We start from the raw sequence: 13,556 nt of genomic DNA, 5'->3' as shown, positions 1-13,556 counted from the left end.
TCAACCTCCAATTGACCAGATCTTGACACTAGATTCGTCAAACACAGTCTGAGCTTCAGACTCATCCCCAAAACCCCATCCTCCCGAACATGTTGCTACGACAGAGCCACTAGAATGCAGAGACGTGCCTCCGACTGGCGCGTCATGCGGCTTCCAACTCCACGAGGGATCTACAACACCAATCTGGCTGCCAACACCTTCCCAGACTGCGACGCCGCCGTCGTGATTCCCTGCCCAGACTTCAAAGGATGGGAACTCGGCGTATGGGTCACCTGAAAAGACGTCCACTGACATCTTCTGCTGCGTGGGTGCGCTTCGTCCTCGAAGGGTGCAGAGAAGTTCGCCTGTGCCGCGGATATCGTATACGATCATGCCAGAGGCGTGACGCTCACTGATGATGAGATAACGGCCACAAGGGCTCCAGCGGACTTGAACAATGCCTTGGCCTCCAATACCTCCCTCTATATCGTCTGGTCGTGGGAGAGACCAATTAGCCACGACCTTGTCTGACCGATGCACATCGTACAGTCCCATCCACCGCGTCCAGGTTCCCGCTGCAACGACAGAGTTTCCATTGCCATCCACAGGTGAAGATGCTAGAGCAGCGACAGTGCCCTTCATGCCAACGCCGCTTCCCTTTGAGATATGGCGTTTGGAGGGGATGGTGGGTATAGTGAGCACTGGGCCATCTGAACCTGGCCGTGTCATGTCAAAGTGATCAAGACGATTTGTCGATCCAACAAGGAAATGAGTCCCGGAACCTTCCCAGAGAAGAGATGAGGGCGTGATGTACTCTTCCGTTTCGCGACGTATTAACTTATACGAAGCAAGTGGGGCAGAGCGCGACGCGATACTATCATCATCGGGAGGGAAGAGGTGGTACAGCTGAAGAGGATGATCGCGGCATCCAACGAGTACAGTTTGTGAGCTTGGCTCAGCTAGGGAGTAGAAGGGGGCTGCGGCAACAGTTTGAGAAGGCTCAGGGAGGGTTATTGTTGATTGCGACTCGAGACGTCGCGGACGAGAGGCTGATGGGTCGAGCAGATCTTCAGGGAGCACAAAGGTGGAAATTGAGTTGAGGGCGGAAGAGAGGAGGAGTGATGTACCATCGGCTGTCCATTGAACTGCTGTGTAATAGTCCTGCTTGTTACTTGTGGTAGATTGCTTGTTGTTGTCTATGTCATTTTGAGGTCGAGCAAATGCGCTTTCAGCGATGAGGTTTAGAGACGGTGCCTTCAGTTCTTGTTGCTCCTGCTCCTTTTCTTCCTGCTCCCGTGAATCATTCGACTTCAGCTCTAAATTTGAGAGAGCTAGCTCAATTACCGGATTGAGCTCATCCATGTTACAAGTTGTGGTTGAATGTTGCCAGATGATGATGGACGTAGAAAATGGAGGAAGTCGAAGTGGATCCTCCACCTTAATCTCTGCATATCATATCACTTACACGCTTATCATGATCCTAGACTAATCTTCAGCTGGATCTTGAAACGTTAAAGGTCCCCCACGTTACATTTCCTGTCCTTTTGGTCTCTGTTGATCAGATAAGTGAGGCCATCGTCAAACCACAAGGGGAACTTTGCTCGCCAACTGAATGTCACCGTCTATCCTCATAGCAACGTCATATGTGTTGGCGCCAAGAGCCGGTAGACAAAGGCCCTCTCAGCGGCCTCCCACATCCAAACAAGTATCTTGCTGCAGGGTCCAGTGGGTAATGACACAAAAAGGGCACCTCACGATCGCCGTTTTCCGTCTTGGCAGGCTTTTGACACCGTCTCGTGGGAGAAGAAGCATGTTGAGAATAATGACCCTTTATGACAGCGTACAGTTCACTATTTTACCCCAAAGCCATTTAATTAAGCTCCCAGGCATTGCCGAATCAACACGTGGATTGCAAAGCATAAATGGGGGAGTATTGCTCCTCATCTACTGGCAATTAGTGGATGGTAGCATCACAACCTGCCTGGACAGGCATTGCACCCCTAGTAGGCAGGAACGACTCGGGGCTGATGATCGAAGGTTGCTACTTTGAGCAACCCGCTTCTTATTAGGTTGGCACTGGGAGGAAGGCACAATCGGTAAGTGACTGGACATCCAACCCATCGTCTATCATTTACCCCATCCTTTCAATTGTCGATATTAAAATCAATTCTCTGGCTTTTCTTTCTCTCTTCCTTTTTTAACTCTTCTTCTATCCCGTCCCCAACAAATAGCTCTCCCATCCACATCCCATCACATACCAAGATACCCCGTGTCTTGAAACTCTTCACCTCTACTGTCTCAACGATCCCATCTTTCACCAATCATGATCTCATAAACCCAACTCGCCAAAAGAAGGGCATATCAACAACCTCGTATTCCTCGTCTAACCTCTTCTTCCCGGTCAATACAGTACAGTTAGTGCCTACAGTACCTGGTTGTTTGGGCTGCCCCCTCCCCGCGAAACAGCCTCGCCAGGTGGGTCATAGCACTTGAGGTTGAACTGACAGAAAGGACAGCACGCACTCTCCGCCAAATTCTGTCTGACTAATTTCGTTGCTACCCATGTCTTAGGACGGTGACAGAGCCATTAAGACACCAACCATCATACGTCACTCCCCAGCAACGTAGGGCGCGCAACGTCCTCTCCACATCAGCACCAGCACCAGCCCGTGCTCAAACCAAAGCTTTGGGCAGAGCTCCTGGAAGAGACCGGACCCTGGCGACCATTCGTCTGCTCTCGTGATTCCGCGTGATCATTTCCCAGCTCTTTCGTAACGACTGCTGAGCCAACTCCACGCCCAGCTTATCCATCATCTTCCGGAGCTGCCTTTGAGCACTTCGTCCAATACCAATCATGGACGTCTTCACCTCAGAAAACGACCAATGCGATCGTCTTAAGACGCCCTCATATCTTGAACTCGTCGTGTCTATGTATGACTGCGCACCCTCTCAGAATTTGGCCAGTGATCCTCGGTACTGACCGATATTACAGTGTTCTCTTGCTCGGCATTCTTGTGTCCTATCTTCCCCAGCACTATCGCATCATTTCCCGGGGCACTTCTGAAGGCATCTCTCCCTATTTCGTACTTCTAGGAACCACATCTGCTACCGCCGGTTTTGCAAACATTCTCACTGTTCCGCCGTCTCGTGCCGCCATAGGATGTTGCAAAGAGCTCGGCAAATTTGAATGCACGGCTGGCCTCCTTGGTGTTGCTCAGCTTGGTGCTCAATGGGTTTGCTTCAGCCTCATGTTAGCCTCACATCCGACCATGTTTATTTCGTCAACTAACCAGTGAATAGTCTTGTCCTTTTTCTCATCTTCTTTCGATATAGACAAGCCAATGTTCCGCCAGAGGACCTGCGCGGAGACGCACCCAAATGGCAGACTGCTGTCATGGTGGGACTGGTTTGTGTCCTTCACGGCCTCATTGTGATTTGTTTGACTGGAGTATTCTTTATTGCACTTCCCGACCATCTCGTTTTCTGGGCCAATTTCCTCGGTGTCATGGCCACAGTTTTGGCTACTATACAATACGTACCACAAATCTGGATGACTTACCATCTGAAGCATGTTGGAAGTCTTAGCATCCCTATGATGTGCATTCAAACTCCAGGTGGCTTCCTTTTCGCCGGAAGCCTGTTTGCTAGACTTGGATGGGAGGGTTGGAGCACCTGGTTCATCTACTTGATCACTGCATCCATGCAAGGAGCGGTCCTTTTCATGGGTGTCTACTACGAGTACATGGCCCGACAGCGTGGCGGACATGGCAACGGCCATCTTGACAGCGCACCTCACTCGCCTGTAGAATATTCGAGCGCCCCCCGAAGGCCACCACCAGGCAGCCGAACCTACTCCGAAGGCTGGGAGCGTGGTCTTCCAGGGCCCTTTACTGGCCATCCTGAGCGATACGCAGAAACAGAAGAAGATTTGGATGACATCCAAGAGCGCGAAGAACGTGCCATTCAGAGAGAAAACCAGCCCTTGTTAAAACCTGGCGGCATCGGTAACCCTCACAGGACATACGACGGCACCGAACAGTCATAAATCATTTTGTTTTGCCTTATCTATCTTAGACAACAAGACAAGTTTGGGGTCAACAGCGAGCATATGACATACCAGAATCATTCGAGTCTCTTGGTGGTATTTTAGTCTTACCTAGGATTGCATATTGTACCTTTTAGAATTTTATACGTATATTCTCGTCTATCTTTACACCCGCGACATCCAAAGGTGACTCAACGGAGTCATCCTCTTCATAAGCATGTGTGGGGACCTTGATGACTCGAAGTCAGCACCAGGCTCCAAAGCATGTTGTTGACGATATTGCATTCCTCATCTACCTGCCGACGCGAGATAACATGTCAGCACAGCTCTCTACAACAGAACTCTTAGGTTATGGATATCTTCAACTGTCCATTTTTATGTTTCCCAATTAAGCAAAACAACGTATCAATGGGTCTCATCATCATCACTTTGTCGCAGCACGACGTAGACATGGGCAGCTAGGCCCTATCCTGACCCTAATCTAACGGCCTAGAGAACCCCCCACCCACTCCGCGGAGAACGGGTGACTCGCATGGCCTGCAAATGCGGGAGTCTTAGTCCTGAGCTTTGCCCCCTGTGGGATGCGGTCGGTCTCTGATTGGTTACTTTCATTTGAACATGTTGGATGAATCACTTGGTGTCATGAACGTCTCGATTGCCATCCATGAGATGGAGGGGAGGGGCCCCTGGCTTCGAGAGCCGAAGGCATCCAATCCAACCGCGTCGATCCGATAAACCATCCCATCCCATCCTCTTGTCGGAGTCATTTCTCCTTCTTTCTTCCATCCTAAGGTCCCAGATCCCTCGATCCTGTTCTTCTTTCCATTCAATTGACATTGTCATTCTTGACATTGATTCAGAGGCAAAGCCCTCCAAAGAGTCCGACAGCTTCTTATCGTTCCCTCTCGTCGACGCTCCCCGCAACTCTTATCAACATGGCTATCTACAGCTCCGTCCCGCCACCTGAGCAGCAACCGACTACGACTACTCCAACCCCTACTGCGACAAACCCTCCTCTGGCCGCTATCCACGTTCAGTCGCCTCCGACACCAGTCAAGAATTCTTCTATTGATATTGATGCTTGGACACTCTCGGCCCTTCAATCTCTCAACGTCTCCCCTGTCGCACGTGGAACTGGTATCCCTCTCACTATCCCTATCGATGAAGCTGTCAAAGTTCAACCCAAGTCTCCCGAGCGCAATGTCGACTTCGACGAGCGTGAGGCGCCCACATCAATTCCAAAGCGCCCTCTCTCTAGGAGGGACAGCCAGCGAAAGCGCGATCTGGTTCTGAAGGGCAAGGAGGGTAGTCGCCAGCGTCGTCGCTGGGAGAATGGTATGCCGCTATCATCGAGGATGCAGTTCACGCATTGATATGCATCATCTCACAAATCCTTATACTGATCGATGATATTATTTGCTAGACCGTTTGATGCACGTTCCCAACGTTCAGCCTCCTCTGCCTTCCGATTACGAAGTCCACCCCACGCATACTATCCATCGAGTGCCCTATCAGCTTGCTCAATTCTGGGATCGTGGCGTGCGCCAGCGCGTCGAGGATAAAACTGCTCGACTTCAAGCTGAGCGCAAGAAGCAACAGCTCAAGTCAGGTAGTGCCACGGGCCTTGGCGCCGGCGAGGTACCTCGCGACCTGCGTGAAGCCACCAAGCGTAGTCCTGTTGTGCGCAGTTGGGTGCGATCTTTGGAGGAACCTTTGCGTCAATACCTGGCCAGCCAGCAGGCTGTCGTTACACCCAGCGCTGAGGCTGCTGAGGAAGACAGTGATAGTGCAGCCGATCAAATGGACTCAGATGACGAGGAGATCGTGTTTGTCGGTAGGAATGGCGCAATGCGGGAGCTGAGGGAGAAGAAGGCGACATGGAAACATGCACACCGTGAGGTGTCGCAGGAAACGGTCGACTCAGGCATGCTGTTTGACTCTTTCGGCAACGATGAGAGTGCCGCTTTCAAGTCAGTATTTCTTTGTCAAGATGAGCTTAGTTACTAACAACTTTCAGACGTTGGCTCACACATACCATCTCCGATTACTACGGCATCCAGTCTCGCTCCGTCAATCTTACGAACCCATCGCGCCGAGTTGTCTATGTTGGTTTGAAGACTTCACAGGGTGTCTTGCCTCCGCGAACGCTACCACGCCCTATGTGGGAAGTGTGCTGAAGGAGCAGGGGTATCAGGCCCTCGGCCGGAATCTCAGGCAATATTCTTAGATGTAGAAACGTAGACGGTAAGCATGATCACGGGGCAATAGAAACAATCTCACTGAGCTCGGTGGGCATAAGTCTGTTGTGCTGCGATTTGAGACTTGGAATTCTTCGGTGAGATGAAAGCCTGAAGTGCTTACCTTATATATAGCCAGTCAAATGCTGATACGTAAAGTAGACATTGGCCAGCATTGAACGATAGGTAAGAGTATGTACAAAGTAAAATCGTTATCGGTGAATGTCCCCTCTTTGAAAGAGATTGTGCTATGTGTTGTGGTTTGGTTTGGGGCAGCCTACCAGTCACTATCTACATCCACTCTTGGTCCAAGACACTTGATACATTACTCAGTATCCTCTTGCCTCCCATGATTTGCCCATACTTTGATACCCTATCACTCACACTCATATTAAGAAAGTTTGCTAGTCCATATTGCCCGTATTCAGACAGTAGTAGCCTTGTCAAAACTTGTGCTGCACAGATATTAAGACCAGCACGACGAAAGAACACATCCCATTGACTGTCACGAACGTCAAGGAATTGCCCCAACTGGAGAGCCGCTGAAGAGTAACGAGACATGATAGACAACGCCCACTTTGAAAGTGTCTCCTCTGCCCCGGAGACCAAATATGTTGAAATGCCTGCTCGAAGACTGGTGGCGAAGCGGACGAAGTCGGCATAACCAGCTATGTCGGAAGCGCTTGGCGATCCAACATACTCACCCTGTGTGTTTGCTTCTGACACCAGTATATAGAGACATTCGTATTTCCCACTCACAAGCTTTACGCGCTCACGAAACGACGACAGAGTGGTTGACCCGGGAAGAGGCTTCTGTTTCACTCTAAGTATGGTAGTCATGATTAGGCCGGCTGCGGGACACAGGGACACATCAGCCTCAAAAGCCAATGGTGAAATCGATTCAATTCTCTGGATCGATCCCGGAGACCAAATAACACTGTTGTGCTGGGTGAAGTCTCGATCGATAAGCTCAACATGCGGCCAGGAAGTCTCAATGAAAGACAAAATGTTACGGCTCAAGTCCATTGAGATAATGTAACGACAATTCTCTCCAGGGATGTTCACGAGAGGAGCGGGAGCATCCTTCAAAGCCTTTGGTGCAACTTCTTGCATGTTGTTGCACACATTTGTTCCGTCCGACTGAGGCTTTGGTGGGGATTGTACAGTTGGCAGAGAAGTATCACTCCTCGTTTTGAATCTTTTCGGTTGACGGAGTTGCATGAAATTGGATAATAGACTGCTTGAAGTGGTTGATTCAGTGTCGGCCAATAATCGCTTCTTTCCCTTGCCATCAACCTGGCTCCCCAAAGTCTGACGCCATGATCCTAGTAGATCATCCAGAGACAGCATGTTAGAAGGCTCGTCACCTTTATTGGTGGGCATCTCTTTTGAGCGATCTTGACGAGAGACCATCGCATCAGAATAAGCTTCTTGTTCGATATCTTCGTCAGACAAGAGTTGAAATATCATTGCCTTTGATCGTGGAACGGTATAATCTTGACTGCACAACTGGGGAGGCTGTAAGCTCAGTAGCTCTCTACTGAGACAATCTAGCTGGATCATTGTTTTAGTCAATAATATCCTTCCGCTTCCAGGAGGTATGGGTGTCCATTTGAGTGATGGGTCGAGACGACTCAGGCCTTCCAAAAATGGGATATGAAAGGCAGAAGATAGCTGTTGAACTAGCCACCTGAACTGCTCTTTTGAGCTTGATAGATGGGTACTCCACTTAGGATTGGGTATATCAAAATCGGCTGCCGGTATTGGCAAACGTAACAACGCATCCGCTGGGTTCAATCGTTCTTGTTCGAGTCGCTGGTTTGCTTCATAATGCTTGCTGTCTAAGAAAGTTGGAAATGTTTCTTCGAAAATTCCTTCTTGCTCAACTTCAGGTTGTAATGTTTCTTGAGAATCTATTACAGTAGGCATCAAAGTTGCAATCGTAGAATTCGGTTTCAGGCTAGATTCAGGACTAGATGATAACAGTGGTAGGTCCAACTTGAGTTCGGATAGTTTCTTCGATTTCGAGCTAAGCAAAGCTGCTTTGGCCGTTGGAGGAGAGCTAAAGATGCCCGACAGGCCAGGAGGTTGAGGATCTAGGTGGTCACTGTCTGCATTTGAATGCAACCTCTCGATTACCATGTCAATGGGGCTACTTGGTTCCGAAGTCAAGTCTATGGCCGCCACGTCAGGTTTGAGCATAAAAGGTTTGTATGGTTCAGACGCCGGAGAAAGCGGAGGAGATACAGGCTTCAAGTATGTGCTGGAATACTGGAAGAGCGTTATTTTGGAATCTTTTTGAATTCAGTTACACTCACGTTTCTCAAGGCAAAAATCTCTCGAATCTGCCTTGGTGTAAATGTTTTCGGAAGAATGTGATGATCGTAAGTAGATTCCATATCGTGTGTTGGGTATGGTGTTTCGTCGACTTCCATCTCACGGAGGGCCAGTGTCTGCCACCGCGATACAGTGGACGGAAATTCGAGTCCCTCGTCCTTCTCGGTATTGACTTGGGTCAGTGGGAGCCATGTTTTGATAATGTTGCATGACCTTGCGGATTGTATTTCGTCCAGATATTGTTCAACTTCTCCCCTCGTATCATACCCTAGATCAAGCGATTCAGGTGGAAACCGTAACCGCTTTGCTCGTCCTAAGAACGAGAAAACAGAACAGGCCGAGACAACTGGATCAACTGGAACTTGATAGTCTTCGTGCTTGGCAGGTGGCTCAAACAAGATCTTGGGACGAGGCAGGTGTGCTGTAGTAAGACCTGCTTGTTCAACAATCCCACCCGGCTGGCTTGGTTCCGCAGTCTTTTGGAGTTGACGGATTTGATCTCGAAATCTATACGGCGCACCTCGGTGGTCGCAAAGGAGATCATGTTCAAGACTATGGTTGATAACAGGGTGGTTTCCGATAGTCGATACTGTAGATGTACTCATCTTAGAGGGCCAACGAGGCTACCATCAAGGCAAACGAGAACACATGAAAGGCGGAGTTGAGATTTTGGCATTGATGTAGGTATGTCTAGGTAGGTGCACACACAAATCTGAATGATTCCATGCCTTCCGTTCCCGCCTCCTTCCTGAGCACTCTCAGTATGTTAGACTGTTTTACGGAAATGGCAGGTGCGAGAGAAACACCCATATTGCTGTTTGAGTGGACGATATGGGTCGCATAGCTGTTAAGACGTAATTCATGATGAGGCAGAACTTACTTATTCTGGGTTTTTGAACCTTTCCTGTCTCTTATTTCTGTGAATGTAATACAAAATAGGTGAGACATGATAACTGGTGCGTTATCTACCCACTATCTAGATAGAGTCCCAGACAGATGCATTCCATTCCTACTAAGGTAGGTTCCCGCCCATCGGGTCCCGGTCAACAAAACCCCCACTACGTCCGCTGTAACCCGTCCTAACTCCGGGGCGCCTAGTGACGCATCCACCCGCACCCTCCATACCTAGAGCTTTTGTGATAGCTCTTTGACGAAGATTAAACCACAACAAACGTTGATCTCTCTCCTCCTTATACTTCATCGCCCGTTGACAATTCGAAAGCTATGGCATACGTTGCGCCTATCCATCGCGCCACGAGCATTCGCCATGCGCTCAGAGCTAATGTCATTGATCCCGAGATTGATGATTTGATTGTAGCGTAAGAGCTCCAACACCTTCGATGACGCCTTGAGCAAGCGCTGATTGAGGTTTCACAGCAAAGCGAACCGACTCGAGATATGGCGTCTCACAGAAGAAGGGCTAGTATGCCAGCAGACGAAGCTCATCCATGGCACAATATCGATGCTACAGCGTTTACGACCCAAAGGATCCGAGACCGACCTATTATTCATCGGAACCGACAGGCTCCAATATTTTAACCTGATCTGGAACGACGCAACGAAGCAATTGGAAACCATCGAGCGAGTAATTGAGGATTTATCAGAGCCATACATGCGCCAGTCGCAAAGCCAAAACAAATGTCTAGTAGATCCGACTGGACGGTTCTTAGCGATGCATCTTTGGGAAGGAGTGCTGAATGTCTTTAAACTCCCTACACGCAAGGGTTCTACTAACAAACTGGAAGTACTTGACCAAGTCAGACTCACTGAGTTGTTCATGAAAGCCAGCACGTTTACCTACAGCTACACTAACCATCCGACTATCGCCTTCCTATACAAGACACAAATGGACCAAGAAGAAACTCGGTTGGTCATATATAGGTTAACTCATGACGACAAGGGAAACACAGTATCCAAGTTCGATCCACATAAGGATAGGGAACTTGACATCGAGATCCCCGACCCATACGCCTCCATGCTTATCCCTGTCCCCTTGGATGAAGAGAAGCGTTACAATGTACGAAATAATCAGGGAGCCAAACCACACTTGGGTGGTCTTGTCGTTGTCGGAGAGACTCTCCTAACCTATTACGATGGCCAAACGCACAGGAGTGTGTCTGCAGGCTTAAAGGACCCCAGGATCTTTGTAGCTTGGGCAGAATACGATAGCACTCGTTATCTTTTGGCCGACGACTATGGACGACTCGATCTGTTGACTATTCGGACGAATCTAGAACCAACCGGCGTTGTCGTGACAGGTATGACAGTTGAGCCATTCGAATTCGACAACTCGCCTGCCATTACTTCGAGAGCGTCTAGCTTGGTTTATCTTGGCAATGGGAATCTTTTTGTTGCTTCCCATCACGGTGATTCCCAACTTTACCAAATCAATATCGACACCAAAGCAGCTATGTTGGTGCAGTCTTTCTCAAACAACGCCCCAATCCTGGACTTTTCCATCATGGACATGGGTAATCGGGAAGGCGATACCCAGTCTGGTAATGTCTTCTCGTCCGGGCAGTCAAGAATTGTGGCAGGATGTGGTGCGTACCGCGACGGTACTCTGCGGAGTATTCGAAGTGGTGTCGGTCTTGAAGACAGAGGCGTTCTTGATGAGTTGGAGGGAACTAGGGGTCTGTTCACTCTTCACTCTTACGGCTCCGAAATGGTTGACACTTTGGTTGTGTCGTCCATCACCGAGACACGAATTCTCAGCTTTGACTTTGAAGGCGGCATTGAAGAGATTTACTCCTTCCAAGGTATGTCGTTGGACAGTGAGACGCTACTGGCATCAAATCTTCCTAGCGGACAATTACTTCAGATCACACCCAAGTCAGTTGTCTTGCTCGACCCTGAGGGTGGTACAACAATCAGCAAGTGGGATGTTCCAGATGGTAAAACGATTACAAGGGCATCGGCAAACAGCAAATGGGCTTTGCTATCAGTTGACGGAACTTCTCTCGTTTCGCTGAACCTACTACAGAATTTGGCTGTCAATGCACAACAAATCAACAACGATTCTACTTCGCAACCTGATCAGATATCATGTATTCATGCTGCCCGAGACTCTCCAGACCTTGGAGTGGTCGGCTGGTGGTCTTCAGGTCAAATATCACTAATCGACATGGCTTCACTAAAGCCGCTGCATGGAGAATCCATGAGGCAGACCGAAGATAGCGCCACAGTCCCGCGAGATGTTGCGCTTGTTCAATTGCACCCTCCTGATATATCGGGCCCAACGCTACTAGTTGCAATGGAAGACGGCAACATCGTCACTTTCAATGTGTCTACCAAAGGTTTCTCAGTCTCTGGCCGCAAGAGTGTGACTTTAGGCAGCAACCCGGCTCGCCTTCACATACTTCCGCAAGAGGATGGCACTTCAAACGTTTTTGTGACCACTGAGCATGCAAGTCTCATCTATAGTTCGGAGGGGCGTATCATATTCTCGGCCACAACTGCTGACGATGCCACATTCGTTGCTCCCTTCAGTTCTCATGCTTTCCCCGACTCTGTCGTTCTGTCGACGGACCAACATATCCGGATTTGTCATGTTGATCGAGAGCGTCTGACTCATGTAAAGGCCCTCCCTGTTAATGAGACTGTCAGGCGAGTGGCATACTCTCCAGGGCTAAAAGCCTTTGGCCTGGGCTCTATCAAAAGAGAACTAGTCAATAATGAGGAAGTTGTCACAAGTTCATTTAGACTTGTTGACGAGATAGTCTTCAAAGAACTTGGATCACCATTCCCATTGAATGGTTCAAGTACGTTGGAACTCGTGGAGTGTGTTATCCGAGCCGAGCTGCCCGACGTTGGTGGAAACCCAACCGAGAGATTCATCGTTGGCACAAGTTTTATCAGCGACGGCGGAGTGGAGGATCCAAATGGCACTCTTGGCCGCATTCTGGTCCTTGGTGTTGATGCGAACCGTCAAGTGTACCAGATCGTGTCCCATAATCTCAAGGGGCCCTGCCGCTGCTTGGGAATGATCGAAGATAATATTGTGGCTGGACTGTCCAAGACAGTCGTGGTGTACAGCTTTTCACAGGAGACAAGCAGCTCCGGCTCACTACAAAAGCTTGCTGCTTATCGCCCAGCGGCTATCCCCATTGATATCGATGTATCGGGCAACATGATCGGTGTAGGCGATCTGATGCAGTCACTGTCTTTGGTCGAGTTCATTCCGGCACAGGACGGCAACAAAGCGCAATTGCAGGAACGAGCACGACACTTTGAGTCCCTCTGGACTACTGCGGTCTGTCACATTGAAGGAGAAAGGTGGCTCGAAGCGGATTCTCGGGGCAATCTTGTTGTTCTTCAACGAAATGTGAATGCCCCAACAGAACAAGACCGCAGACGAATGGAAATCACAAGCGAGATGGGCATCGGGGAACAAATCAATCGCATTCGAAAGCTCAATGTTCCAGCAGCGGAGAACAACATCGTGCATCCGAGAGCCTTCCTCGCATCGGTAAGTAGTCTTTTCACTCTTGTAGGTATGAAACCCAAGCTAACATCTTCTAGGCTGAAGGCTCATTGTACCTTTATGGCGACATTGCGCCCCAGTATCAGGACCTGTTGATGACGTTCCAGTCTAGGATGGAAGAGTGTGTTCTTGCTTTGGGTAACGTCGAATTTAAGCTATGGCGTTCTTTCCGCAATGATAACAGAGAGAGCGAAGGTCCTTATCGCTTTATAGACGGAGAGATGATCGAGAGGTTCTTGGATATGGGCGAAGAGCAACAGGAGCTGGTCTGTGACGGACTTGGACCGACTGTTGAAGACATGCGGAATATGATTGAGGAGTTGAGACGGATGCATTAATTTATTGATTCTCATAAATCAATATTTGATGTTGCCCTGATCAACTTGCTAGGCTGTTCTCCATAGGTAGAGCCATTGCTAAGCTAGATGAAGGACGAACGGGTTAAAGATGATTGGTCAGGAACCATGGAGTCATA

At 49.2% G+C, this 13,556-nt stretch overlaps 5 protein-coding genes across 5 annotated transcripts; 3 read left to right on the top strand and 2 right to left on the bottom strand.

The window, feature by feature from the left end:
- On the bottom strand, window positions 1-1,341 carry FGSG_05256 (uncharacterized protein; the record flags this gene model as incomplete). The annotated part of the gene is made up of 1 exon (XM_011325465.1): window positions 1-1,341. One exon carries the CDS (start codon window positions 1,339-1,341, stop codon window positions 1-3), a length of 1,341 nt encoding a protein of 446 aa, XP_011323767.1.
- Window positions 1,342-2,833: 1,492 nt separating this feature from the next.
- On the top strand, window positions 2,834-4,024 carry FGSG_05255 (uncharacterized protein; the record flags this gene model as incomplete). Its single annotated transcript, XM_011325464.1, has 3 exons — window positions 2,834-2,910; window positions 2,972-3,229; window positions 3,280-4,024. 3 exons carry the CDS (start codon window positions 2,834-2,836, stop codon window positions 4,022-4,024), a joined length of 1,080 nt encoding a protein of 359 aa, XP_011323766.1.
- Window positions 4,025-4,808: 784 nt separating this feature from the next.
- On the top strand, window positions 4,809-6,457 carry FGSG_05254 (uncharacterized protein). Its single transcript, XM_011325463.1, has 3 exons — window positions 4,809-5,359; window positions 5,448-5,994; window positions 6,042-6,457. The coding sequence occupies exons 1-3, from the start codon at window positions 4,960-4,962 to the stop codon at window positions 6,199-6,201; spliced, it is 1,107 nt and encodes a 368-aa protein (XP_011323765.1). The 5' UTR covers window positions 4,809-4,959; the 3' UTR covers window positions 6,202-6,457.
- A 95-nt stretch (window positions 6,458-6,552) lies between these two features.
- On the bottom strand, window positions 6,553-9,203 carry FGSG_05253 (uncharacterized protein; the record flags this gene model as incomplete). The annotated part of the gene is made up of 2 exons (XM_011325462.1): window positions 6,553-8,532; window positions 8,580-9,203. 2 exons carry the CDS (start codon window positions 9,201-9,203, stop codon window positions 6,553-6,555), a joined length of 2,604 nt encoding a protein of 867 aa, XP_011323764.1.
- A 619-nt stretch (window positions 9,204-9,822) lies between these two features.
- On the top strand, window positions 9,823-13,419 carry FGSG_05252 (uncharacterized protein; the record flags this gene model as incomplete). The annotated part of the gene is made up of 3 exons (XM_011325461.1): window positions 9,823-9,917; window positions 9,976-13,066; window positions 13,120-13,419. 3 exons carry the CDS (start codon window positions 9,823-9,825, stop codon window positions 13,417-13,419), a joined length of 3,486 nt encoding a protein of 1,161 aa, XP_011323763.1.
- Between the last annotated feature and the right edge of the window lie 137 nt (window positions 13,420-13,556).

This window comes from Fusarium graminearum, chromosome 3 (assembly GCF_000240135.3).
Source record: "Fusarium graminearum PH-1 chromosome 3, whole genome shotgun sequence".
Taxonomy (NCBI): Eukaryota; Fungi; Ascomycota; class Sordariomycetes; order Hypocreales; family Nectriaceae; genus Fusarium; species Fusarium graminearum.
This window is presented reverse-complemented; position numbering and strand designations above follow the sequence as displayed.